Here is a 27543-nt window from a genome sequence, read left to right as displayed (position 1 = left end):
GAGATTATTTATTTATTTATTTATTTAGCCAAAATTACTTCTGGCAGAAAATGACTTTGGCCATTGTTTTAGGAAGATGACCAGATGGTTATACTGAGCTGAGTCTGCTACAGGAAGTTTACTCATACAGTTACATTCTTCTGCTGCTCACCATTTATGCTCTCTCTGCAGATATTGCTGCTGTTAGCTCTATCTTCTCTCTGTGTCAGTGTCTCTTTAGAAGCTACCTCCTGACTGGAGTTTCTGTTTAACAATGTCACCTTCTAGAAAGAAACCAGTCAGGCAGAAACTATTGTTGCCAATCATTTCTGCAGATTGTACTTGATTGTGTTTTACCACGTCTTCTGCTAGATGTAGCCAGTAACACAACTGCTGCTGTTGTTAAGTCTCAGAATTCTTCTTTTTAGTATAGAAAGTCTTCCTCTTGAGTTGGTTCTTCCCACTATCGCCACATGCTAGCTTAAGAGCAGGAATTGCAGCAAAGTTACCCAATCCAATTGACTTTGCTTCAACACATACAGTAAATAACATTTTACCAACTGCGATCATAAACCGAATTAGACCGCACTATATCAAAATAAGGATTAATTATCAATGTACAGTATGTTTATCAATTTGAATTGTATTAAACTGATTCAGTTCTATGTTTCAGGATATGAATCGGTCCTGTTAGTCCTGTGAGTTGCCTAGAGATGACATCTGTTGAGAATTGGCAAGATAAATGCTGAAGATGTCAATATTTTTCTTAATTAATGTTTCTTATATTCCTGTTGTCAAACTCATGCCAGATGTTGTTAAAAAACAAGTAATATACACATATCTGCTGGAATCAAACAAGATTTTCTATTCTGTCTAATGATGTTCTGCTATAAAATGTGTCCCAGGCTCAGTTTTCCTGCGGATATTACAATGTTTTTATTTTGCCTGTTGTTAAGTAGAACAGTTATTAAAGGAGCTCATCTTCAGAAAACGCAAGATCTCAGTGAAGCTCTCTGTCCAATATGTTTTTGAAATTTCAAGTTACTTTTTAAGTTTTCACTGTACATTCCACTCAGCATAAAATATGAAGTATTCATCTCAAGCAAGCAGAAAAGACTGGCTTCAACTTTGTAACTCTTAGAACTATCGGCTGCAAAAGCTACTGAGAAAACCAAATATAAAGGTAAAAATTAAAATAAGAAGACCCATATTTAGACAGAGGCACACCCACTTTAAGTAATGAAAACATATTACTACTGAAAACTGCTTGCTTTAACTTTTTTTTTTTTTTTTTTTTGCTTTTTGCTTAAGGAAAATTCAGAAGCCACAAAATTTCTAAGTATTCAGCCTATAAAAGTTTCCACATGATCATGTGACTTGTGTTCATTGGTTTCCACTCAACAGCCATGTCTCAAAAGTTCTGAATTTGGTTCAAAATGTGTGTCACAAACTTTGAGTTGTGTTTTAGGAAGTTGCAAACATAAAACCTGAACAGGGATTAAAGAAGCAGCAAATGATGAGTGTGAGTCGTGCAGAGTGTGCAGGAGACGATCAGAAGTTGTGGTGCAGAAGCGCTGAATATAAGTTTCACACTCATCTTGATTTGCATGTTTCCCGCACAAACAGAAGGCAGTGTGGTGGAACACTCGTTATTTTTGCACTTTGAGAGATTTTATATTCGACTCTATATTTTCCTGTCTTTATCTTCTTGTATTTTCAGAGCTTTTTTAAACTGCATATGTTTCAAAAATCTGATTGCTTACTGACACTAACCGCTTCGTGAAAATCACAGAAATTTGTTCTTCTCTGTGTTCCTATAGAACCACAGCCACTAAAAGTTGTCTGACTTTACTGGCAAATCGCTGTCGTCATTTCCTGTGCTGCCACACAGTTTCCATGACAGCTGAGAAAGACTATAAAGGTGAGTTCATCTGGTTTAGATGTATTTTCATGAAATTTGGTCGTCAGGTTAGCCAGGGAGTGGGCCCACCACGCTTTTCTTACTGTTGACTTAAAGATTTCTGCGACGTTTTGTGAAACCCTGTAGGATGTTCCTGACTCATAGCATGATGGGATGGAGTGTGTTGGCAGTGCTCAGCATCAGTGTGCCTGTGTGGAGCTGTGAGTATAACCCAGTTTTAACCGATAGAGTGATAGATTGAGAAAACACTTTAATATTTGAATGTTTCTGTACAGAGAGGAGACTTGTTCAGATCTGAACAGCTAAAACAATAACTGCAGTAATTCTACTGTAACTAATATTAAACCTTTACCAGATAATATATTATAACAATATTTTCAAAAGGAGAATATATGTAACTTTTATCAACACTATTCTGGTATATAACAGTCTAATTTTGAACATGTTGCTAATGTCTAGGTTAATGCAGATCCATTTAAAACATAAACAAAAACAGTGGGAAAACAAATGAGACCTTTATGTCAAACTCAGGAAAAAGTGGAGAGAAAAAAAGACTTAATGTGACATACAAGTTATAGAAATACAAGTTATAGAAATACAAGTTATAGAAATACAAGTTATAGAAATTGTAATTGAAATACAAGTTTATATATATATGCTCTATATATAAAAGAGCAAATATATGCTCTTTTATCTGTAAAAGTTGATAAAACGTTTACAGATAAATAAAAGAATAAAATAATACAAAATAATACAGATATATAAAAGAGCAAATATATGCTCTTTTATATATAGATATAGCTCTTTTACACTTATCCTAAATTTGTACCATAAACATACAAATTTGAGCTGGTATGACAATTAAAAAAATCCTTGAATCCTTGAATTTTTCATCAAATTTAATGTCCCTAGAGAACAGCATACTCTTCTTTTGGCTGACTGTATTTCAATACAGCACATAATGTTTATTTCTTTAAAACTTCATAAAACAAGTAATAAAGAAAATCAGTTTTTTTCATTTTAAACAACATGCAAGTTTGATGAGCTATGGTTCAGACAGGCTATCTGAAGGTAAGTGACGTTATGAAGACATACAGAAGACTGTTTTAATTAGTAATTTCTTACTAATTAAGAAACTGAAGTCTAACATCAAACTAAGTCTAAGTATTAGTATTAAGAACAAGACATTGTGAGATAAATATTACACTCACTGGTTTGTCGCTGGTTGATGAATTTAACCTGATTCATATCAGCCAGAATAATTCTGAGATTCAGCTGAAGCAAAAATACTGAAGACTAATTTCTCTGTATTAGATTACAGTGTATAACAGAGTGGGAGTTCACTGCATGACTGTTCAATGCTGATAAATATGAATAGTTCAGTTATGAGAAAAGCTAGAATGTAACCCAGATATTTTTTGAGTTTCATCAGACTTATATCTTGTTCATATGTGACCTCTGCGAATATAACTTGACTAGCTTTTCCCACAGACTTGGACTAGAAGGAAACTATCCGTCTGTGTCTCTAAACCTGAGACTTGCTGTGAGGTTTATGAAAGTAATTAGTCACCCAACACAGTTAATCAAAAAGGGTTTATTTCCTCTAAAGTTTCATATCAAACTGTTTCAGTATTTCTCTGCTGTAATGTCTTGGAATCAAACTGAACTTTGAAGCAGTTGATGTGTTTTGATCATCTGGTTTCCAAAGGTTGATAGTTTTCTCCTTTTTTCAATTAAAATCCTTCTATATTCAAGAATTTTTTATTTATTTTTTTTGCTACTTCTGAATCATTAGGAATGTCAAACTGAAGTTTCAAATGTGTTTGGAGCTGATTTGGAGGATTTTGTGTTAGTTTGGTAATAAAGTCTAGCTGTGCTGAGTACCTGCAGGTGAAGTTAGACTCTTACAGCTGTTCACCTGTAACAACCCAAAATGTTGTTACTTCATTTCGTTTTTACCTTTTCTTTGTGCCAGCTGTGAAGGTGACGCAGCCCTACAGAGTAGTGAGCACCAACGGAACGGCACAGATCCACTGCATCATCCACTCCAGAACCGCCGCCTCCCACCTTCGACCCGGCCAGCGTCTGGCGAATCTCTTCTCCAACCAGGAAGACCTGCAGGTGGCTCTGCTTAGAGGTCTCCATGGCAACCAGAAAATCTGCACCTCCACCCTCAACACCTCAGAGCATGAGAAGGAGATGCAGCAGGAGAAAGACGGAGATGTAAGGCTGCTGATAAAGGGCGCTGTAATTCAGGTTCTTACTGTTTGGTGTGAATGTTGAGCTTCATGATCTGATGCTGCTGTCAATGAGGAGGTGAAGCATTTTAAAATGAAAGAAGGCTCGATCACTGTGCTGCATGATGCTTTATGTTCAACAAACTGAAATGATCCTATTGTAAAATTAACTTGACCCTAAGACTGCAGTATGTACTTTTTATACAAAACATGTTTTTTACATATTTGTTAAAATTATTACTAAGTCATGACAGTATACTTTTCCTCTGGCTTCTCCCAGTACTAACTGCAGAAATACACCACTCAGTAATAAACAACCAGTCACAGCCAGGAGGAGGGTCTTAGCGCTGTCAATCACTCTCAGGCTCAGCCCCTCCCCCTTGCTCTTTGCTAAGCTACAGGCTGCCACTGGCCACTGATGACAGAGGATAAATGATTTTTCTGGAACGGTAAGTTGTTTCTCCTCCAACAACTTAAAGGAGTTGTTGGAGTCCTTGGTATCAGCACCAAGGAAGTGTTGGGTACCAAGGATACCTCAGCACTCCGTACACAAGCTTGATTAACAGTGCTAAGCTCCTCCTCCTGGCTCTGATTGGTTGTTTCTGGGTGGCACATTCCTGCCGATCTTCAGTTGGCAATAATAGCTCAGAAGATCGATCTTTTCACAGATTATTTGTCTCATACCATTCTGTCACAACATGATGGCTGTTTTAAAACATATGGAAAAAACATATATATTTTTAAAAAGTTACATGTTGCTGCTGGAAGTTCGCCCTGGGCAAAATCAGTTTAATAAAAGCAATCATGAAAAAAGTTAAACCAAAATGTTGGTAAAAATCAGACTTTGGGTCAAATAAACATGTGAAAGTGCAGGAAGGTTTGGTGAATCCTTGTTTAATGTCTGTTTCAGGGACAGTGTGCGATTCAGATGAAAGATGGCGCTGTGGTGGTGACACTATCCGGACTGAAAGCCACACACACAGATATCTATCGCTGTGCCATCCAGGTCTTCTACCCACCGCCCTACCAACAGCTCACAGGCAACGGCACACTCCTTCATGTCCTGGGTAGGTCACCTCAAAGTCAGCTACACCTGCTGACTGAAAGGCTTCCCTTCAGCCCTTCACCCTGTTGTTTCATCCACAGAGGATTCCCCCTGCCCTGTCCGGGGGCCCCAGAGACAGCAGAGTGAGGAGGAGGAGGGGGAAGAAGAGGAGAGTAATGAGACAAAACCAGCAGTCAGCGTTACTGTGGTAGTTCTTGTGATAGCCGTCATCTGTGTCCTCATCATCATCATCACTTTTCAGGTAGGAGCATAGAGAGTTTTCCCACCTGTTCAGAACTTCTTCACTTACAGCGGGGTTAGAGACAACAACTGTCCAAAAGCAGCTACAGCTGAGACTGTCAGAAAATGTTTACAACTGCCTAGTTCAACACAAAATACACCTTAATATGCATTAATATGCTCTGTGGGAAGCATCTTAGCGCAACAGCAGCAGTTGAAATATAATCTTCATTATTTCTGCTATGACTGATGGTTCAGCCAATTAGCACCAAGAAAACTCATCAGCCATCTTGGATTGGCTGCTTTGCCAACACCAGCCAATAATGAGTCTAGTATCACTGTGGCTGGGTATTTCAGCTTTCTAAGCTACACTTTTTTATACATATTTCAGATATGCTCTACAAATAATTCAGAGTTATGTTCCATGAAAATATCCACAAATACTGAACCGTGTTCTTTATTTTATTACTGCACATTTTGTTGTGAAATGTGTTTATTCTGCTTTGCTGGTGTCCAAATGTAACTTACTGACTCAACTCTTAAAGCAGAGGCATAAATACAACCCCAAAAACAAACAAAGATAAATAAATAAATAAATAAATAATGGACAATTTCAGACTTTGCAAAATTTCTGATTTTGTGTTTGTGTTTTTATTGTTTTTTAAATTTTATGTTCCATTTCTGAGTTTCTGAACACATCTTAACCAATTTGAACTACAAAAGATTTTTCTACCATCTACATATATTGGTAATGTAACTATTTTGACTAAAAGTTTATTGATGTGGCTCTCTTTCAGAGAACTAAACCTGACTAAAATGAATTCATCTGATCTGCTGTACAGGACAGACTGTAGCTTTCATAACAAACTACAGAAGTGAGACTGCAGATTAGAATATAAAAACTGACTCTGTTCCTTAGGGCATTTCTACTGAAAACATTTCAAGCCAAAGTGGAACAATGAAAACTGTAAAGTACTGAAATAAAACCCAACAAAACAAAAGCATAACAAAAAAATCTGCTTCCATAAAAAGGCAGTGTTCCTATGGAGACGTCTGGATAATATCTGTGCTTTGATCTGCAGACTCTCCAGTGTGAGCGAGGCAGAAGGGAACCTATCAGGATGCCGCCGAATATCTTGCTTCACAAAGTGGATGCTGTACCATTTTCGTGTGGAACCATGGCATAGAAATGTCCCAAATGATAGCGATTATTTCTCTGTCTGTGCTTTTGTACTTCTCCAGTGCAAAACTAATGTTTACATTCTTGTAAACACACACATTGTGTTAAAGCTGTGGCTTTGATTCAGTTAAGTTTATTTGACTTGAGCTGCTGAAGCACCTGTATTGAGGTGAGAAGGCTAGTACCGCCAGTACTGTGTACAAAACTGCTGATGTGAGTAAAACCTCTTTGTTTAAGCTGCTTAGTTGCAACGTTCAGCATCATTGTGGCTTTCACCTTTTTATTGTGTTTTGTTTTTACATGTTGTTACATATTGAATTAAAATAGAGTTCTGTGTCACGTAGCAAAATGTTTTGAACGCTCATTTTCTAAATGTAGTTGGAGGGGATTGCTTTACACTGAGCCAAAATGAATCCGGTTTGCAATGTTGTTACACATGTTATCTTTCCTATGTCCTTTGTTAAACTGTATATACAATGAATTTACTGAATGTTGTTAATTTTTCATTGGCAAAGCTGCATTTATATAGTTTTGCTGAGTAACACTGTCATAAAAAATTGTCATAAAACCTGATTTTTAAACAATGTTTCCCAACAATCAAACAATAAAGCACAAAACTATTATAATTGGTGTAATACGTAATAGAGCTCTTGTTAAATCTGAAATTAACTGGTTGTTAATTTCAGATTTATAACTTGATAACTTATAAAATCACAAACACAAATATGGTTATTTGTGTTTGTGATTTTATATATGACTGTCTGATAAGCTAAAATAGGCTAAGAGCAACACATCATTAACACCATTAAGATGACGTACATTTGAAATACTGTCTTATTAGTTTCTGTTTATAAAATATGTTTTCAGATTGGAAATATTGTAACCCCAGAAACTTAAAGCCGGCCTTTAGCAATTCTGCAGCAGATGCTGAGCAGCTGTGACATCTGGCTAAACACATGAAGGTGATGGAGTTTGGAGAGTTACTCATTAAAACAATAACTGCATTCATTTGGAGTATTTAGTCTGTAAGAGTAAAAATGGGGGCTCATTTTTCAAAGTCATATTTTTAGCATGTTATTTAGTCATTTATGAATGTCACAGTTTCAAATCATGTCAACCAATGAAATATTTAGTTAACCTGAATATGTAATTTATTAACTACATGTTTAGTTAGCAAGACAAAACGTTAATTAATGTAGTTAATTAACTACAAGCTACATATTCAAAACTAAATATTTATCATAGAAACTAAATATTTATCTCCAACCTTAATATTTAGTTAGCAAGATAAATAGTTTACTGACTAAATATTTATAGTTAGTATATTGACTAAATATTTAGCTCCAAATTAGATACTAGTGAGCAAGCTAAATGTTTAGTTTGAAGCCAAATATTTAGCTAGAAAGCTATGATAGCTTAGTTTCTATGATAAATATTTAGCTAGAAAGCTAAATATTAAGTTCAGAAAATAAACATTTAGTTCTAACTTAAATATTTACTGAGCACACTAAATATTTAATGCAAATTTCAGAATAGTAAAAGAAAAAAGTAGCAAATTGAAGAAAAGGGGTCAGTTTGTCCTCCAGCAGCAGACAGAGAAACTCAGAACGAAAACCTCGGGCCTTAGCATGAGGCAGGACACATTTAGTCCAGCAGATGTCAGTAGACCACATAAAGCTACTTAAAGCATCCAGCTGAAGGTAAACAGAGAAGGTATGAAGAGACTAAAGGGGTGTGTGGGGGGTTCTGGAGTGGCCTAGTCTAAGTCCAGACCTCAATCTGATAGAGAATAAGTGCTGCATTTAAAAAGGCCTGGTCACAGCTGACAGAGCTGACACAGTTCAGCAGGAAGAATGGAGGAAACCTGCAGCCTGACTGACACCGGCGTTCTGGGCAAACACTAAATACCGACTGGAAGAAGTGAATATTCATGCAGTCACTTATTTTATTATATTTTCATTATTAGACATTATTATGTAGGAATTAGTTTCTACAAAATATAAATATTGATATTAAGTTTATTTTGTAATTTTTTTGTCAAATTATGTTGATCATAAGAAGTTACAAAAAGTAGCAGATGGTTTATCTGTGTTCAGCTCTGAGTTTCTGCTCAGATTATAGGTCAAAGTCTAAGTTTGAAAAATTCAAGATTATATTTGTGTTTCCTCTATTTATGCATAATGACTTTCACTGAACCTTCCTGCAGTCCTGAAGTCTAAGAAATGGCTTTAGGCCTTTTTTCTACACTGACTGATGTGAACAAGGCATGGTGTGTTGCTCTTAGCCTATTTTAGCTTATCAGGCAGATTTTCAGTTAACTGTGTTTGTGATTCTATATGTTTGGTAGCAATCAAGTTCAGGGGTGGCTAAAGGAATTAAACACTAAAACAAAACCAGTTAATTCCAGATTTAACAAGGACTCTATTACTTATTACACAAATTATAATTGTTTTGTGCTTGATTGTTGTGAAACATTGTTTAAAGACCAAACTGTATGCCAGTCTTTATTCATGGGAGTGTTATTGAGAAAAGCTCCCATATGATGGAGGATTGGAGGAAACCCACACATGACGGTCTCTGCTACGTTCACAACATAAACATCTGTACTGTCAGTGCTTCATGTGGAGCCATGCAACTGCTGTTTAAAGCAAAACAGGGAGTTGTATGGAGAGCATCACTTCTGCCATCACTGCTGTGTGCCAACACGGTAACTGCAGGTCAGTGCAAATCATGGCTGCCCCTGGATGGCAGCAGAAGCTCAGAAGGGCCATGTGGTTACTGAACAGACATGTTAGGAAGTTAAAGCACTGGGCTTCCCATCACACGTTGCATAGGTTTACATGAGTACATTCGTTCTAGTAGTAAATGTTGGGCAAGACGCACTGAAGTGTAACAAGAGGGAACAGATTACAGTCAGACTGACGTAAAGCTCTGCTGTCTCTTTTGTGTATATTTTTTGGACAGTTCTCGAAAAAGACATCCCCAAAAATAATTCCATATATCTCAGCAACTACAAAGTGCATTTGTCTGGTTCAGGTATCAAAATCAAAGTAATATTCCAGAGAATACTCTAGAGGTCTAAAAATCAACATTTGTATTACTGAGAAAGAGCAAATACATATGGTACACAGTGAAAAAATACAAAATAAAAATAATACATTCTAATAAAATACATTACACAATGTGGATTTTCCTTTAAAGCAGGCAGTGGAAACCCAGAACCTCTAGCAATTCACAATACAGGTTCTGACCACTTCCTGTACCAAAGTTCATTCCAAAACAATCAAGCATAGACATTTTATTAAGGTATTATTTGATAAAATTCCAGGCGAATATTCCAAATATGCTGTTTTTGGACATTTTGGCAGCATGTGTGCAATTACAAGTTTCTTTATTTTTTTATTTATTTACTTATTTTCCCCCCAACCTATATCTTGCTATAAATGTTATTTGCAATTAATAATAGTGATTTTTTTTTTAACAATAGAAGAGTGAATTAGAATTACTACTAAAAAGAACAGTCCTGGGCGCTCTGGTTATAAAACCATTGAGCATTGAGTCAGAAAAAAAACCCACAGGGCAGATTTTCTGCAGCCCATTGGTTGATTTGGATGATTGACACATCTAACAGCCAATAGATTCAGGGGGATTACAATCTCCCATAGCAATTACAAACGAGCTAAAACGCATTTGCGAAAATTACCAAGAAATATTTACTCTAACATGAAATTATGACCACAAAACAGCAAAGGTGAGACTGAATTTATGTTTTTAGCTTCGTGAAATTAGCTGTTTTTTGTGTGCCTTCTTTGGCTGCTGGTTCAGTGAGTTTCGCACATAGCAAAATGATTCTGGAATCGCTGGAAACAGCAGAGTCTGGGCTTTAATCTGATTGGTGGTTTGTGTGGGCAGCAGGTGTGAGTCGTTGGCATCTAATTAGCGCCTAATTATGTTATTATTATTTTTTATTGCTTAGTGTTTGAGCTGGGTGTTGCTGAGGTGGAAAATGTTATCATTTAGATGAGCTTTTGCCCATTACATATGTATTATGCCTCTGTTGGTTATTGTATAGCATGTGCTTAGATTGATCTTATTAGCAGAAGTGCTGCAGGACCCAATATTGGGTCTGTTTTCGACCATAGTGTTAACAATCCATCTGTCTATAATCAAAAAGTCTATTACTCACAACAACAATTACGTAGACAACTTAAGTTTGTGCTTTTCAAGATAAAAAGCCAAGAGTTTATCTGCAGCTGTAGTCCGCTGTGCAGCAAACTGTATGAAACAATCGAGTCGATCGTCTCATCTCAGACTGAAAACACAAGCCAAAAAAACTGTGAGCTCTGCACAGACAGTCTGGTTTGGTTTTAGGTTTTAGTTCTGTAAACACATAGTTGGTGAATTTGGCTGAAAAACAAGTGATTGGTCTAAAACCATATTCAGTATGCAGAAAATATGATCTGATTATTAGCTGCTGAAAAAAAATGACCTCGTTGTGTGTCTGAGCTTGTGGTGCATTTATCTTTTTATGGTAACTGTGGACTTGTTTTCTCAGCAGGCAGTCTTTGCAGAAATTAATGTTTATTTCTAGGAAACCTCCTCACAGCTGAGACATCTGAGGAGAGGAACAGCCAGAATTATTTGATTGAACCAAAACTTATAGCAATTTGTAATTGTCTTAATTGTTCTTAATCACTGTCCTAAACGTCTGTCAGGCCAGAAGTGCATTCATAGTCATCTACAAAATGAAAACAATGTTGTAAAATGATCTCAGGACCTTACAGATTCATCTCATACATGCCTGAGTTTAACATCCATGGAGCTGCATTATTTCAGCTAATCAAGACCCACACAAAATACCACATCCAGGGAGGGGAAATGCACAAATGCTGATTTTCCTTAACATCTCCACGCTGTCATGTAACAACCACAATTTTTTAAAATTATTTTTACTGGGAATTTATGTGACAAACCATAACAAAGTACAGTAATGTGTGATAGGATACGGATACTTTTACAAGACCAGGAATCTTACTGCTAGTGATTATGATTCCATGTAAGAGAAGGGTTGACTAGAACAGTGTGGGTGTGCTTTTTTCATCAACTAAACTTGTGTCATGTAGCGAGAGAGAGCAACACGGCACAGAGGATAAATACATCTACAGACACACAGCTGTTAAATACACTGAAGAGAGAGCCATTTAATTTAAATTGTTATGAAGGTTAGTAAAAATTACTACATAAACTAAACTAACACAGACTCACCAAAGCTTTATTCACACAGTGATTCAGACTTAATATCAAACCCACAGTCATCTGACTGTTCTCAAAATAAGCAGGCATTTGATAAGATCAAATCTAACATAAATTAATGATTAAAGTTCTGAAGTTGCTCACATTTCATGAATCAGTTCAAACTTTGCACATCTAAATGACCCCAAAATCTATTAGAGTAACACAAATCTGTTTCTTTTCTTACATTTGATACATTTTCAGATGAATTAGTGGGATGGTTTGTAGTGCAGTTTACACACAAAGCCGTTAGCTGTTTGTCTGTTTGTGGGGAATTTTCTGAATTCAGGCTTTTTGTTTGCAGAATGTTTCTCTGAGAATGTCATGATGGCAAAAGATATGAAATGTTGGTACTGATGGAAGATATGACCATGCTGGTGTTTTAAGAAAAAGAGCTCATTTGTAAAAAACAATGGAGATATCAGATGAAACTGCTAGAATGGATTTCATGTTACTGATGATACTGCCTGTAGTTTCTCACACACACCGACACGCAAGAAAAACAGGATGTGGAGTAGCACCCTTAATCTACCAGAATATACAATTGTGTGTGTAATGCAGAGCTTTGAATTTACGCATGTTGTGAAGCGCTGTGGTGAACAGTGTGTGAATCATGCAGTGGTGGGGGGAACTGGCAGAAATGTGATCGAGTTACATTCAATCTCCTTCAGTAAAACAGAGCTTTATGACACATCCAGTAGCCTGTTTTGGTAGCATTGATATAGGCTACAATAATTCACATTCACAGATCAAAGCATTCTAGAGTTGAATACTTCCTGAATTCAGCGAATTAAAACCCACACAAGATGCCACATCCAGGGAGGGAGAAACAAGCAACCTTTTAAAGGGAAGCCATTGTCTTTTAGCCTCAGTGTTTGAAACTCAGTGTTTCAACTGTTCTGCAGTTTTCTATACATTTGTTCCAGATTTGCAGTGCATAGAACCTGAATGCTGCTTCTCCATAATTGGTTCTGGTTCTCCTATTCATCCCCAGAACCAGAACCAGAAGACCTGAGATGGATGATTGATACAATAGTAGATCTTTAAGACATTTTGGTGCAAAGCAATTCTGTTATGATGTAACATAAGTATTTTAAAGTCTATTCTGTCAGTGTAAGGACCTTAGAACTAGGTAATATGCTCTGTCTTCTTGGTTTTAGTGAGAACACCAGCAGCAGTGTTCTGGATCAGCTTTTTTTTTTTTTTTTCTTAGGCAAACCTATGAAGACACTGTTGCAGTAATCAATGTGACCAAAGATAAATGCTTTGATAAGTTTCACTAGATCTTGCTGATGCATTAGAACTTTAATCCTGGAAATGTTCTTCAGGTGATAGAAGGTTGACTTTGGATTCCTTCCATGCTGATGATGACTTAACTGAACTCCAGGGGATGTTCACTGTAGGCTGCATTCACACCAGTCCTATTTAGTCTAGAAACCCTGGTTTGTTTGCAGAGGTGTGAATGTATCACCTCATTCTGATAAGGACCAAAACAGCTAAATGTGGTGTGGCTAAAACCGTTGGTCTGGGTTCAGTAGAAGTAAAGTCTGTTTCGGTTAGAATGCATATGTGAGCACCAACTGGACTGCAGAGCGCTCAGTGTTGTTTAGAGGTTTTTGTATCATTTCCTCCACTGGGTCTTGGTGCATTGCCACCACAGTCGAGGGGATGAACAAGTTACTCAAATAGTTTGGCGTGTGTGACACAGTGCAGTGTGAAACTACAGTGTGAATACCTGACTCTGATTGAAGAGTCTAACAGTCTACAGTTGGACAAAATGAATCAAAGATGCAATGAGAAAATTAGTTTCTGTCATTTAATTCATGTGGATTTGACATAAAACTCAAAGTTTCCACAGTGATCCAGGAGCCGAATGAGGAGATCATCAGCCTCTGTTGACTCTCAATATGCAAATGATTGCACTTCTGTTTTTCTTTTGGACATACTGTGGTTGCGTTTTAGAGTAAAAACAGTCTGTTGGACTATAGGAGAAAGGCTTTTCTACCATGGCTCCTGGAGTTAGCCGTGGCTGTAAGCTGTTTACTACTAGCTGCTGGGTGAGTGGCTCTGCCTCACCCCGTAGTGATTGACTCCTTGCAGCTGAGCGGCGCCGTCATTCCCATTCCTGAGTAGCTGCCTCTCAGACTGCCAGGATCTCATCGTGCTCTCAGTCTCTGATACTCTTTGTCAGTTGCTAATAAGAATTATCGATAAGCCATCATGACAATCCTCACTGCGCCCAGACTGCGGCTGTGGGTTTCCTCTCTTCGTTTTCCAGCTCAAAACAGAGCGCCACTGCATGCTGTGTGTTCATTCTTCAGGTAATCCCTTATATACAGAACAGAAACCACTAAGCTAAAAACAAATTACTAAGTGGATGCCACTAGTCGCTCCAATATCCAAACTTTGCATTAATTTTGCGATCTCACTGCTTTTGCCGCTACTCCTTCTGCTTCTCCTTCACGGTTACTTGCGCAACTTTACTTCGTTTCTTAGCAACAAAATACAGCCCATCGTTATTTATTGAAGATTTGAGATTTCCAAAAACAAAGGAATTTAATGTTGCGTTTGTTTTTTACGTTTGGAAGCTCATTCCCTTTCACATAACCAGAAAAGCCAGTTTTTGACATTTCTCTGACATTCGGAAAAATATGATTTACTTATTTTAGCATAACTCTGGTTTTACTTGGCCTATTAACACAATTTAAAAATTGGTGTGTAGTTTTGTGCACTTTAAGCACAAGTTGAAAGTGAGACTGGGGGAGGCAGAGTCTAGCTGCTACACCATCACAAACCAGACTTGTTAAAAAGATGGTACAGTATAAGCCTGTGGACCCCTATGGTTTAACGCAGGGGTGTATAAAAGTTGGTCCTGGAGGGCCGGCATCCTGCATGTTTTAGTTCTCTCCCTGGTTTAACGCACCTGGATCAAATGATGGCTCCTTAGAGGCCTAAGAAGAACATTGACTTGCTGAAAAGGTTGTTACTACCACCAGGGAGAGAACTAAAACATGCAGGACACTGACACTCCAGGACTGACTTTGGGCACCACTGGTTTAACGTATCGATACTCGCGGACGAAAAATCGATACCTTCCAAGGGTGGAAAAAGATCGATAAATATCGTAGAATCGATATAATTATACAGCCCTAGTGCTGCGCTCAACAAGTACAGTACATTGTATTACAAGAATTTTCTCATTCTATTTTTGGGCGTGGTTGATTTAGCTGTAGAATAGTCTCTGGTTACTCGGGTTTCTGACGACAACTTGGTTAGTATCAGGGCAGCTTGGTTAATCACCATATAAGGTCATATGGAACATTTTGTGATAATAATGCAGAATAATGAAGTAAAGTCAAACACATGGCGCTCAGTGTAAACAGGGAAAATAAGGATAGCTTAAGTTTCAAATTGTACTCAGAAAGTTCAGCTTGAAGGCTGGTTGTGAGTTATTGTTCTACCTTTACAACAACCTATGATGTTTTTTGTTTTATTAATCCTAAGAACTGAACTTAAAGTGCATCCTTAATTTGAGGTTTTTCCCCGGGTTAGCCATGGACCCAACGGGGCAGCTCACTTCGAAGCCGTTCACTAATACAGCAAATTGTTCTTATCTGTTTTATTTGGACAAACTGCTTTTTAATGGAAGATAGAGAAAGACAAAGGTATTCATTTTCTTGTGTAGGGTTACAGAAAGTGGCTGTGAGATTTGGAAAACTGTGCAGAAGGTGCAATCATAAACCTATGGTGGTTCAATTTGCAGCACAAGATTATCTTTTTCTCCACTTCAATTCATCTCCAAAATGTCTGCACATACTAGTGGTGTGAACCATAAACTTCCCTAAAAGTAAAATGTTTTGCACGTAAACTCTTTTGGCCTAATTTCCATGCCTCCTCTCTTGCTGTCGGCCAGAGATGGTACAGCTGTTCAGGTTTCTCCCTCTCATTCCTGCCAACACACTTTTCTTATGTACACTTCCCTAATCTTACTAAATTAAGCATGCATATTGTGTTGCCTCATAAGTCCAGAAGAGATGTCTCGCTTTTAATGTAATAATACAGTCTAGGATACTCATAATCATGAAAGTGTTCTATGCTCTGAGAGAGAGGGGGTCGGTGTTGGTTTGGCTGATTTTGTGCAAATTGCTGTTTACGTTATTAAAAAAAAGGAAAACATATATAATAAACCTCCCGATCCCACTAGGGACAAAGGTGTAAGAAAATGGATGGGTATATGACTTTTTTTTGTTTTTGTTGGGCTTTTCCAATATTTCTGAACATTTGAAACAAAGTTTGCAAGATTCACATGCCATCACTGCAAAACCTCCTCACTATCTGAGCGATCTAAAGTTCTTACTGGGGATAAAAACAACATGACGAGACAGGAAAAAGAGTCACCCACACAAACCAAAGACACCACCGTGCATCGTGGTGCGAGCAAACTCTTTACAGTCTACCACTGAATCCATCACTGAATGATCACGGCAGAGTGTCTGTAGAGGTTTAACGTGTTTATTCTTTGCTACAGAGGAAGAAGACAACACTGCTAAGATGTCACGCCTGAACTTAAACATTTTTATCTTCAATTTATTTTTTCTGGGCTCAGAATTTGTCTTCAGTTATGGTAAGTAGAAATGTCATCTTTTAAACAACCTGCCTTAGATAGAAAACCTTTTAGATGAATTTCAATAATAAACAGAGCTTTATGAACTGACTCATAACTAGGATTAATTGAATGTGTGATTGAATTAAAATGACTGTTTTTGATAAAGTGCCTGAAGACAATGTTCGTGGTGAATTGGTTCTATATAAATATACTGACTTCAATTGAAGTATGTGGAGTATGGCGGTGTGGATTACACCAGGAGAGGAACAAATACCACACTGTTATATGGTATGTAACCCAAACCAAAATAAAAACTCATCACACACAAAAGCTTTTTACCTGGCTCAGGTAATAAGGATTTTTTATCCACCTTTGGTTAAGGAAAAACATTTAATTGTTGAGACTTATGATTGTGGCACAATCATTAACATTCTTTGAAATAAATGAAAGTAGTTATTTGGATTTCTGGCCTGAAGTGTCATCTCAGCAAACAGAGCAATGCAGTATGAAACTTCTTCTTTGTTGCAAGGAGTCAGTCTTTATACTGTTTTGGTATAAATCAGTTTCATTCTATCAAAGTGAGCCAGCAGGTTTTACCTGACTCTGTGTTTCCTTACTGATCCTTTTCAACCCTCAGATTTTAAGGTGATCCAGCCGGAGTTTCAGCATGTGAACCCAGACCAAACCTCCTCAATCAGCTGTGAACATGACTCTTATGAGTCTAAGCTTCATGATGTTCGACTGTACAGAATTTCACAGTGAGTGTTCTACTAATGGCTGCTGTAATCACGCATTGAGTCTGATTTAATTTGTTTTAGGCTTGAAAATCAGTGCTGTTTGTCAGTCAGGGAACAAGTCAGTCCTCATATGTGTTGGTTAATATTTATGTTTAGTTGTGTTGAAAAATGAATCCACTCACCACAGAGAGTTGTAAACTTAACATTCTACACTCTAAAATTGTTTTTGACTGTAGTTCATCTTATAGACTTATTTACATTAATCTCACTTAATTCATTTGGTTTAGTGATAACAACTTAATTTTTTGTGTTCAATTGACTTAAAAGTTACAAATCTAACAAACTTAAATTAACTTAATTAACTTAAATCAATTCATGAAGTTTATCCAACTCAATTTATTAAATTTTTACAACTTAATTCATTAAGTGTGTTTAACATTACAAATTTGTCACTCTTACTCAAATCAGTTATTTTTGTCTAATAAATAATTCAAATCTCTTTGACTAAATTCTACAGAAAGTTAACTCAAACTGATCATAATATATTTGGCTTGGTTAAACTTAAATTAAGTTGGATAAACTTAATTCACTTTCTCTTTACCAATTGGAGCAATTTTTTTTTTTACTTTTTTTTGTTTGTTTGTTCACATTGCTTTTTACATTAATAAAAAGAGAGAACATTTATAAAGTATATTTGTTTTTCTTGGGCTTTTCCAATATTAAAACAGTCCAATTATTTTGATCAGAATTGATTTTGTAAAAACAATCAAAAGGGTAAAACAGCCAAAAGCTGACAGCTTGTACCTCCTGTTGTGTTGAGTCCATTCTTGATGTTTTCAGGGGAAAAATTTATGGAGCTTTTTACAGCTGCCTGGTTGTCACAAACTTTGTACCTTATTGTGACTCAGAGAAAAACTTCACCAACCTGCAATACAGAGGAACCACTGAACAGGTTTCAGCTCGGCTCTGTAGAATCCCTGAGGAGGAGGAGATGTTTCTGGCTGTTTCTGGGGAACTTTGGATATTCTGAAAAATTCATAACAAATGAACTTTTCACTGGTATTTTCCATACGTTCCAGTGTATTATGATTCAAAGCGATGATGACCGCATGCTTTTCTTTGTAGGTAATCACTGCTGACACAAAAAGACAATTATTTCAAGCTCGTTTATTTGTCTTTTTTATCGACCTGTCTGCTAGTTAGGTAGATTTGACCTCAGTCTATGTGACAACACTGACATGACGTTCGCTGACTGTTTAGACCAGGGGTCTCAAACTCCAGGCCTGGAGGGCCGCAGTCCTGCAGTTTTTAGATGTGCCACAGGTACAAAACACTGGAATGAAATGACTTAATGACCTCCTCCTTGTGTAGATCAGTTCTCCAGAGCCTTAATGACCTAATTATTCTGTTCAGGTGGTGCAGCAGAGACACATCTAAAAGTTGCAGGACTGCAGCCCTCGAGGACTGGAGTTTGAGACCCCTGGCTTAGAGCCACAGCAACAGTACAGTAAAAATGGGGCCTTCTGAACATTTGAAACAAAGTTTGCAAGATTCACATGCCATCACTGCAAAACCTCCTCACTATCTCAGCAATCTAAAGTTCTTACTGGGGATAAAAACAACATAACAAGACAGGAAAAAGAGTCACCCACACAAACCAAAGACCACCGTGCATCGTGGTGCGAGCAAACTCTTTACAGTCTACCACTAACAATCCATCACTGAATGATCACAGCAGTGTAAATATGTGAAGACTTGACATATTTCCACTCCTAAAAACATGTGTTGTATTTCCTCTTCCTTTCTTCATGAGTTGCATGAAAAACCTTTGCATTCAAATTAATGTGCAAATGAACACTTTGCTCCGAATTTGTCAGATAAGTTCATTCAGTATCTGATTTATGCTTTAACTTTTAGGAATGAAGAAGAGCTGCTGTGTCAGAAGGGACAGGCTTCCTGTAAAGATGTCACCCTGTGTCTGAGTTCCACCAAGTTTGTTTTCACTTTACGAAACATTAGACCAGAAACAATAAGAGCCACCTATCAGTGTGAGATAACAGTGGAGTATGGCGGTGTGGATTACACCAGGAGAGGAACAAATACCACACTGTTATATGGTATGTAACCCAAACCAAAATAAAAACTCATCACACACAAAAGCTTTTTACCTGGCTCAGGTAATAAGGATTTTTTATCCACCTTTGGTTAAGGAAAAACATTTAATTGTTGAGACTTACTGCGACAGACTGGCGACCTGTCCAGGGTGAACCCCGCCTCTCGCCCGGAACGTAGCTGGAGATGGGCACCAGCAACCCTCCCGACCCCATTAGGGACAAGGGTGAACAGAAAATGGATGGATGGATGGATGTTGAGACTTATGATTGTGGCACAATCATTAACATTCTTTGAAATAAATGAAAGTAGTTATTTGGATTTCTGGCCTGAAGTGTCATCTCAGCAAACAGAGCAATGCAGTATGAAACTTCTTCTTTGTTGCAAGGAGTCAGTCTTTATACTGTTTTGGTATAAATCAGTTTCATTCTATCAAAGTGAGCCAGCAGGTTTTACCTGACTCTGTGTTTCCTTACTGATCCTTTTCAACCCTCAGATTTTAAGGTGATCCAGCCGGAGTTTCAGCATGTGAACCCAGACCAAACCTCCTCAATCAGCTGTGAACATGACTCTTATGAGTCTAAGCTTCATGATGTTCGACTGTACAGAATTTCACAGTGAGTGTTCTACTAATGGCTGCTGTAATCACGCATTGAGTCTGATTTAATTTGTTTTAGGCTTGAAAATCAGTGCTGTTTGTCAGTCAGGGAACAAGTCAGTCCTCATATGTGTTGGTTAATATTTATGTTTAGTTGTGTTGAAAAATGAATCCACTCACCACAGAGAGTTGTAAACTTAACATTCTACACTCTAAAATTGTTTTTGACTGTAGTTCATCTTATAGACTTATTTACATTAATCTCACTTAATTCATTTGGTTTAGTGATAACAACTTAATTTTTTGTGTTCAATTGACTTAAAAGTTACAAATCTAACAAACTTAAATTAACTTAATTAACTTAAATCAATTCATGAAGTTTATCCAACTCAATTTATTAAATTTTTACAACTTAATTCATTAAGTGTGTTTAACATTACAAATTTGTCACTCTTACTCAAATCAGTTATTTTTGTCTAATAAATAATTCAAATCTCTTTGACTAAATTCTACAGAAAGTTAACTCAAACTGATCATAATATATTTGGCTTGGTTAAACTTAAATTAAGTTGGATAAACTTAATTCACTTTCTCTTTACCAATTGGAGCAATTTTTTTTTTTACTTTTTTTTGTTTGTTTGTTCACATTGCTTTTTACATTAATAAAAAGAGAGAACATTTATAAAGTATATTTGTTTTTCTTGGGCTTTTCCAATATTAAAACAGTCCAATTATTTTGATCAGAATTGATTTTGTAAAAACAATCAAAAGGGTAAAACAGCCAAAAGCTGACAGCTTGTACCTCCTGTTGTGTTGAGTCCATTCTTGATGTTTTCAGGGGAAAAATTTATGGAGCTTTTTACAGCTGCCTGGTTGTCACAAACTTTGTACCTTATTGTGACTCAGAGAAAAACTTCACCAACCTGCAATACAGAGGAACCACTGAACAGGTTTCAGCTCGGCTCTGTAGAATCCCTGAGGAGGAGGAGATGTTTCTGGCTGTTTCTGGGGAACTTTGGATATTCTGAAAAATTCATAACAAATGAACTTTTCACTGGTATTTTCCATACGTTCCAGTGTATTATGATTCAAAGCGATGATGACCGCATGCTTTTCTTTGTAGGTAATCACTGCTGACACAAAAAGACAATTATTTCAAGCTCGTTTATTTGTCTTTTTTATCGACCTGTCTGCTAGTTAGGTAGATTTGACCTCAGTCTATGTGACAACACTGACATGACGTTCGCTGACTGTTTAGACCAGGGGTCTCAAACTCCAGGCCTGGAGGGCCGCAGTCCTGCAGTTTTTAGATGTGCCACAGGTACAAAACACTGGAATGAAATGACTTAATGACCTCCTCCTTGTGTAGATCAGTTCTCCAGAGCCTTAATGACCTAATTATTCTGTTCAGGTGGTGCAGCAGAGACACATCTAAAAGTTGCAGGACTGCAGCCCTCGAGGACTGGAGTTTGAGACCCCTGGCTTAGAGCCACAGCAACAGTACAGTAAAAATGGGGCCTTCTGAACATTTGAAACAAAGTTTGCAAGATTCACATGCCATCACTGCAAAACCTCCTCACTATCTCAGCAATCTAAAGTTCTTACTGGGGATAAAAACAACATAACAAGACAGGAAAAAGAGTCACCCACACAAACCAAAGACCACCGTGCATCGTGGTGCGAGCAAACTCTTTACAGTCTACCACTAACAATCCATCACTGAATGATCACAGCAGTGTAAATATGTGAAGACTTGACATATTTCCACTCCTAAAAACATGTGTTGTATTTCCTCTTCCTTTCTTCATGAGTTGCATGAAAAACCTTTGCATTCAAATTAATGTGCAAATGAACACTTTGCTCCGAATTTGTCAGATAAGTTCATTCAGTATCTGATTTATGCTTTAACTTTTAGGAATGAAGAAGAGCTGCTGTGTCAGAAGGGACAGGCTTCCTGTAAAGATGTCACCCTGAGTCTGAGTTCCACCAAGTTTGTTTTCACTTTACGAAACATTAGACCAGAAACAATAAGAGCCACCTATCAGTGTGAGATAACAGTGGAGTATGGCGGTGTGGATTACACCAGGAGAGGAACAAATACCACACTGTTATATGGTATGTAACCCAAACCAAAATAAAAATGCATCACACACAAACGCTGTTATTGGTGCAGTAAAAACAAAGTGTTCCTTAGGAAATAGTCTTAGTTACATCTCGTTGCTTGTAGTTGTGACAGTGCAATGACAATAAAGTTGAATTCTATTCTATTCTATTATAATTGTTAGATGAAGTCATTTATCTCACAATATGATTCCTTCTCACCAAAGGCAGAAAGGAGCTGCACAATTTGAAATGATTGGTTCTTGGACTAAGATGTAGTAACTAAATTAATGTGTTGTTACTAGTAATGGGATCACATAGTAGATCTGTTAGTTAGAATATTCCAAGATGAATTTCTTTCTAAGGTCTATTTTCATGTTTCTGTGGTTTGTCTTGTTTGTAATCAGGTGAAAAGGACTGCCCTCCTCTTGATAAATCTGTGCTGGGATGGATTCTGATTGGTCTGCTGGCCCTGATGTTCCTGTACAGCTGTGTTATCACCTGCCTCTACGTCAGACTGACAGCCACCGTCTGGGTAACTGATTTACTGATTTTACTCATTTTAAAGTTTACAATCAATCAATCAATCAATCACATTTTATTTGTATAGCACATTTCAGCAGCAAGGCATTTCAAAGTGCTTTACATCACATCAAACACAGAAACACAATGCAACATAGAATCAACAATCAAAACACGACATTAATTCAGGCTCCATCAATAAATTTGTAATTGATTACGTTTCAAATACAATCCTAAACAGGTGGGTTTTTAGTCGAGTTTGCATCCATAGAAGGTTTACCTGTTACACTCCTACTGTGTTATATGGAACAAAATACATGTTGCAATTTTTATTCCCACTCACAATCACACAGTTTAAAACGATGTAGTCAGCATTTTAATGGGCTTCTGGCACAAGGCTCCATACACCTCTTTCACGTAATTTTGAGCAGGGACTCCGCCATCCCTGAAGTTTTTTTTTACAGAAATTTCTTCATTAATGATGTATTTCTAGCAAACTTTCCAGTATGGAGACTATCAATAATATTATTTATAATTTATTTATTATATATATATATTTTATTATTATTTATAATTTGGGGGGGAAAAATCTGTTAATACATTTTCTTTTGATGGTACACAAGCTTTATTTCCAAAAAATACATATGAAAATTAAATTCTTACTTTATGAGGAAAGTGTTGCATTAATCAGCTCCCTCGCTTTTCAAATTATAGTTATGTCTCCACATTCAGCCTCTTTCTCTGGATGAGCTTGGTGTGAGTGCTGAGCGTCTCCAGGTGTTTATTTTCAGTGCTGCTGCGGGAGGAATTTCACACTAAGAGTCTTTTCAGAACAGAAGGGCTGGGTTGTGTGTTGTTACAGTTCCCACTGACAGCTGTCAGAGTGGAGGAAATGATTTATTTCGCACTTGGCTTTTACCTTCCATACCATGCAAATAAATTGAAATAATAGAAAATGTAGCTGAAAACCAAGCAGAGGTTATTTGAAACAGATTAAAAACAACACATCACTCTCCACTTTGAGCTTCTCATAGCGTCACACTGCACCAACATGACGCATGTTGGAACACTGTTATCTTTGCTTTCACTTCTCAGCAGATTTGTGATTTCACTGTAAAAACATTTAAATATGAAATTATTCCTCTGAAACAAAAAGCAGAGTTTGAAAAAAACAGGAAATAGAAATAGGGCAAGACTGGAAAAAAAATCAATCGGTGAATAAACCTCTAAACCACACCTGGTGCTAGAAATAAAGACAAAGGAAGTTTGTGGTTAGACAGACTCTGGTGTTCATCAAGGTGTCTAACTGGGCCCAGTTACACTTAAAGGTCTGAGTGACTGAAAATACATCAGGCTGAGAGCTTTGCTTGGTAACGTCTGTACAAAAAACATGACTAGGTTTATGTATCCATGCAATTCAATAATCTATTTCATAAGCTACAACTGAGCTGTTTCTAAGGAGAAAGAACTTAAAGAAGATTTGTGTTGTTAAAAGACATGGCCTCATGCTTACTGTTGTTACAATTTAGATTTGAAATTATTTAACCAAACAGGTAGGGAACAAGAGAGTTAATAAATAATAAAACAACTGGTAATAATAAATGAAAAAAAACTTTGACACTACAGCAACCGTTCTTATTGGTGCAGAGCAGCTTTTTGCATGTTTCCACTGACATTCTGACAATTTCTCCTGGATGATGAGCTCCAAGTCCCTGAGGTTGGAAGAGCTCTTTGCCATGACCCTAATCTTCCCTCCACAGATTCTCTAACAGATTAAAGTCTGGACTCTGACTAGGCCACTTCAAATATTAATATTACTTCCTCTTTGAAGAAACATGTTAATAAGACGTTTTTCAGGGTTATGAAGGATGTTGGACAGTAGCTTAATGAAAAATACAATGTTTTTATAGTTAGATACAGAATCAATAACTGAACTCGGAGAAGTGGATTCATAAGTCACTTAAATACATCTGAAAAGTGATAAAGGTAAAACATAAATTTGTCTGTTTCCTGTGAGCTGCATCCAAACTTCTCAGATCTCAGAACGTTTTCAGTTCTTCCCCTAAGGTTTTGCAAATCATTCACTTTCAATCTTCTGAAATGATCCTGTCATCTCATACGATCTCCCAAAGCCTTCAAACTGTAGCATTGTTTAGATCTCACCATGTTATGATAGTGAAATGGCTTTAAGTGCCTGTTATTACAAGATAATATGTCCTTTGTTGTAAACTATCTGATTCTGCTATGTAATCTCATGAATAAAACACAGGGTTTTGTAAACAGGGTTAAAGTTAAAAATGATCACAAATTAATTAACTCAAAAAGGTTTCTGGTCTTTTAAACTGTGAAATCTCGAAGGAGGAATCGACTCCAGACAGTCGGTTCGTCTCTGACAATGTGTGATTTCCTCCTTTGCTTGAGAGAAAAAAAAAAGGTAAACCTTCACTTCTGCCTGTTGTGACATGGCCATGAACTTAACACATTCTGTCTCTATCTGAATACTGACAAACATTAAAAGCAGAACTGACCAGCCAGATCGCCATGACAACATTCTGTTTCATAATCATTGTTCTGAACCAGAGGGTTTTGTTGGCTGGTTTATATGTGTAAATTCCAGCAAAGAGTTTTGTTTTGCAGTTTTCAAAATGTTCATCAACAGAATGTAACGCTGGTGGTAATAGCGGTGTGTTGTGTGTGTTGTGTATGTTGTGTGTGTTTTGTATGTTGTGTATATTGTGTGTGTTGTGTATGGGGTAAAACCTCACATGTCTTACGCAAGTGTATGTTTGGTTCCACACTACCAGCTGCATGATGTGAAAATAGGCTCAGACCAACTTGAATGATGTAGAAAAGCTGAACCATCAGCTGGTTGTTTAATAGAGAGACACACATCAACTCAGCTAAGAAATGTGAACTCTGACCCAGCAGAGGATCTGTGGGTCAAACAGCTGGACTCAACCCAGACAGGGAGCCCAGCATTGACTGGCCAGGCTCTTATGTCTAAACCTGACCCAAACCTGATGGTTCCCAAACTATTCTGTCCATTTAGACTTAAATATTAACTTCTGTTTATTTAAACTCTAGAGAGAAACCAGACGTTGTGATAAATTAAAACTTTTAATGAGCTAAATATTCAGAAGTGTCAACCCACATCATAGAAATGTCTCTTTTTAAATAATAGTTTATCATTTTTTATGTTTTTCTTTTAGTTCATTATTCATTAGATTAGTTTAATTATTGATAAGCTAGGTCTTAACTCTGTTTGCAACTATCTCCAGTAAACCTCCATTTTTATTCGTTGTATTAATATTTTTGATTCTTGACTAATGGTTTATGATCATCTTTTCATTCCCTCCTTTAAATGATGCAATAAGCAGAATTCATCCTTGAGAAATGAGAAAAGAAACTCATTTCAAATGTGTCTAATTCAGTCTTAACATGGACTGGATTAAACTGTTTAAATAATTCTCTTTTGTATTTTTGTTCCAGAAAAACACCAAAGCTTGTGAGAACTCCACCTATGTGGTAATGAATCCTCCAACCCAGAAGAGGCAGCATGAAGACATTTACCAAATGATGCAGTCTTAGAATAAACCCTGCACTTGAACAGGCAGTGATAGACCGTCTTTACCCTCTTTAATAGTGTTCTACCGAACGGAACCAGCAGGGGGAGACAAAGACTGCCTGAAGAGCTTGTTCACATTCACACCAGAAGAAGCTACCTGGTCACTACTTGGCAATAAATATCATGTAAATATAGTTTAGAGAAGCTTTCAGAGAGTTTTATGTTTGGATGGAAAATCTGACGTGAAGCTGTTCAAGTCAGAACAGCGTCAATATGAACCAGTTTTTATTATTATTTTTTCCTTCTTTGTTGCTGGTTTAAGAAATTGCAGATTCAGTTTACCCACACCCATTATGATCTTTAAAATCACTGGTAGCTACTAAAGCTATTTTATGTCTCCTTTTTGTTTTTTTACTCATTTGTGTTGGTCTCTAAATTCCCCTCCAGGCAGTTTAATGGAGCTTCAGCTGCTGCTGTAAATATCAGGCTTCAGGTTTTACAGAGTTTAAATGATTTAAAACTTTTTCGTGAAACTCTGAACGAATTTAATGGATGCAAATATTAAACACAAATTCAAAAAATTATGAAAATAAATCCCTAAAATCTTGTCGCTGTGTTTCTCTACCTCTAGTGGATAGAGACAAAAACTGCATTCATGAAGATGTATTAGATTGCTTTGTCTTTTATTTTATTTTTAAATTTTTATCGAAACAGATATTATTAGTAAATGTTTTATGTTTTTATTGTTAAGTTGTATCCTTGTTGTGATCTATCTTTATCTTTCTCAATAAGAAACATTAATAATTCTCAGCAGTTTATACTGATGTTTTCCTAATTGGAATTCCATGTTTTGATGTAATGAACATAATAGTCACAGATGATACTCCAAAAAACAAAAACCTGAGTTTTTCTTCTTCTTTGCCCTTATTTCTTATTTTCCTACATTTAAATGGTTTGGCACGAAGCCACACAAAGTCCCAATTATTGTCAGATGTATGGAATGAATCTACTGAAAAGGCCCTGCCTCATAACACTAAAATAAACTAAAATGTATATAACTACATAACAAATCATGTCCTAGTTTAAGGAAGCTGAAGAACAGATAGAAAGAGTCACTAAAATCTATCAGAGCCATCTCTAAGAATTTTTGACTCATTTATTCACAAATAAAGAAAACATGAAACGGTGGCCAACCCTTCTAGGAGAGGCTGACTTATCCAATTTATTCCATAAGCACATAAACGGCTCCTCCAGGAGATCATGACCCCAGAATTACGTCTGCAGCTCTAGTTGTCTTAGTTAAAGTCAGAATTTCTAATTCAAAAAGAAAAATCGATTTCCATGGAGACTCCAAGCCCCTTCTGACATAAAAGCACACCAACAAATAAACCTGGGAACAGCTTCAAAAA

At 36.9% G+C, this 27543-nt stretch overlaps 2 protein-coding genes across 2 annotated transcripts; both read left to right on the top strand.

The window, feature by feature from the left end:
* The first annotated feature begins 1910 nt into the window (after nt 1–1910).
* cd28 (CD28 molecule) lies at nt 1911–7225 on the top strand. The gene is made up of 5 exons (XM_028023761.1): nt 1911–2100; nt 3876–4123; nt 5048–5204; nt 5284–5444; nt 6505–7225. The coding sequence occupies exons 1-5, from the start codon at nt 2028–2030 to the stop codon at nt 6607–6609; spliced, it is 744 nt and encodes a 247-aa protein (XP_027879562.1). The 5' UTR covers nt 1911–2027; the 3' UTR covers nt 6610–7225.
* Nucleotides 7226–13900: 6675 nt separating this feature from the next.
* On the top strand, nt 13901–27025 carry LOC114148841 (uncharacterized). Its single transcript, XM_028024326.1, has 8 exons — nt 13901–13951; nt 16728–16788; nt 17138–17258; nt 19155–19354; nt 19846–19966; nt 21863–22062; nt 22455–22582; nt 26059–27025. Exons 1-8 carry the CDS (start codon nt 13901–13903, stop codon nt 26155–26157), a joined length of 981 nt encoding a protein of 326 aa, XP_027880127.1. The 3' UTR covers nt 26158–27025.
* Nucleotides 27026–27543: the final 518 nt, after the last annotated feature.

The sequence above is a fragment of the Xiphophorus couchianus genome, chromosome 7 (genome assembly GCF_001444195.1).
Source record: "Xiphophorus couchianus chromosome 7, X_couchianus-1.0, whole genome shotgun sequence".
NCBI lineage: Eukaryota > Metazoa > Chordata > Actinopteri > Cyprinodontiformes > Poeciliidae > Xiphophorus > Xiphophorus couchianus.
This window is presented reverse-complemented; position numbering and strand designations above follow the sequence as displayed.

What these genes read in the sequence shown, in the direction of transcription:
- cd28 (XM_028023761.1), top strand. Translation starts at nt 2,028, where the DNA reads ATGTTCCTGACTCATAGCATGATGGGATGGAGTGTGTTGGCAGTGCTC. An exon ending in CAGTGTGCCTGTGTGGAGCT is followed by an intron (nt 2,101 to 3,875) that starts GTGAGTATAACC and finishes TCTTTGTGCCAG; the next exon opens with CTGTGAAGGTGACGCAGCCC. An exon ending in TCATCATCATCACTTTTCAG is followed by an intron (nt 5,445 to 6,504) that starts GTAGGAGCATAG and finishes TTTGATCTGCAG; the next exon opens with ACTCTCCAGTGTGAGCGAGG.
- LOC114148841 (XM_028024326.1), top strand. Translation starts at nt 13,901, where the DNA reads ATGGCTCCTGGAGTTAGCCGTGGCTGTAAGCTGTTTACTACTAGCTGC. An exon ending in TGTTTACTACTAGCTGCTGG is followed by an intron (nt 13,952 to 16,727) that starts GTGAGTGGCTCT and finishes CTTCAATTGAAG; the next exon opens with TATGTGGAGTATGGCGGTGT. An exon ending in CGACTGTACAGAATTTCACA is followed by an intron (nt 17,259 to 19,154) that starts GTGAGTGTTCTA and finishes TTTAACTTTTAG; the next exon opens with GAATGAAGAAGAGCTGCTGT.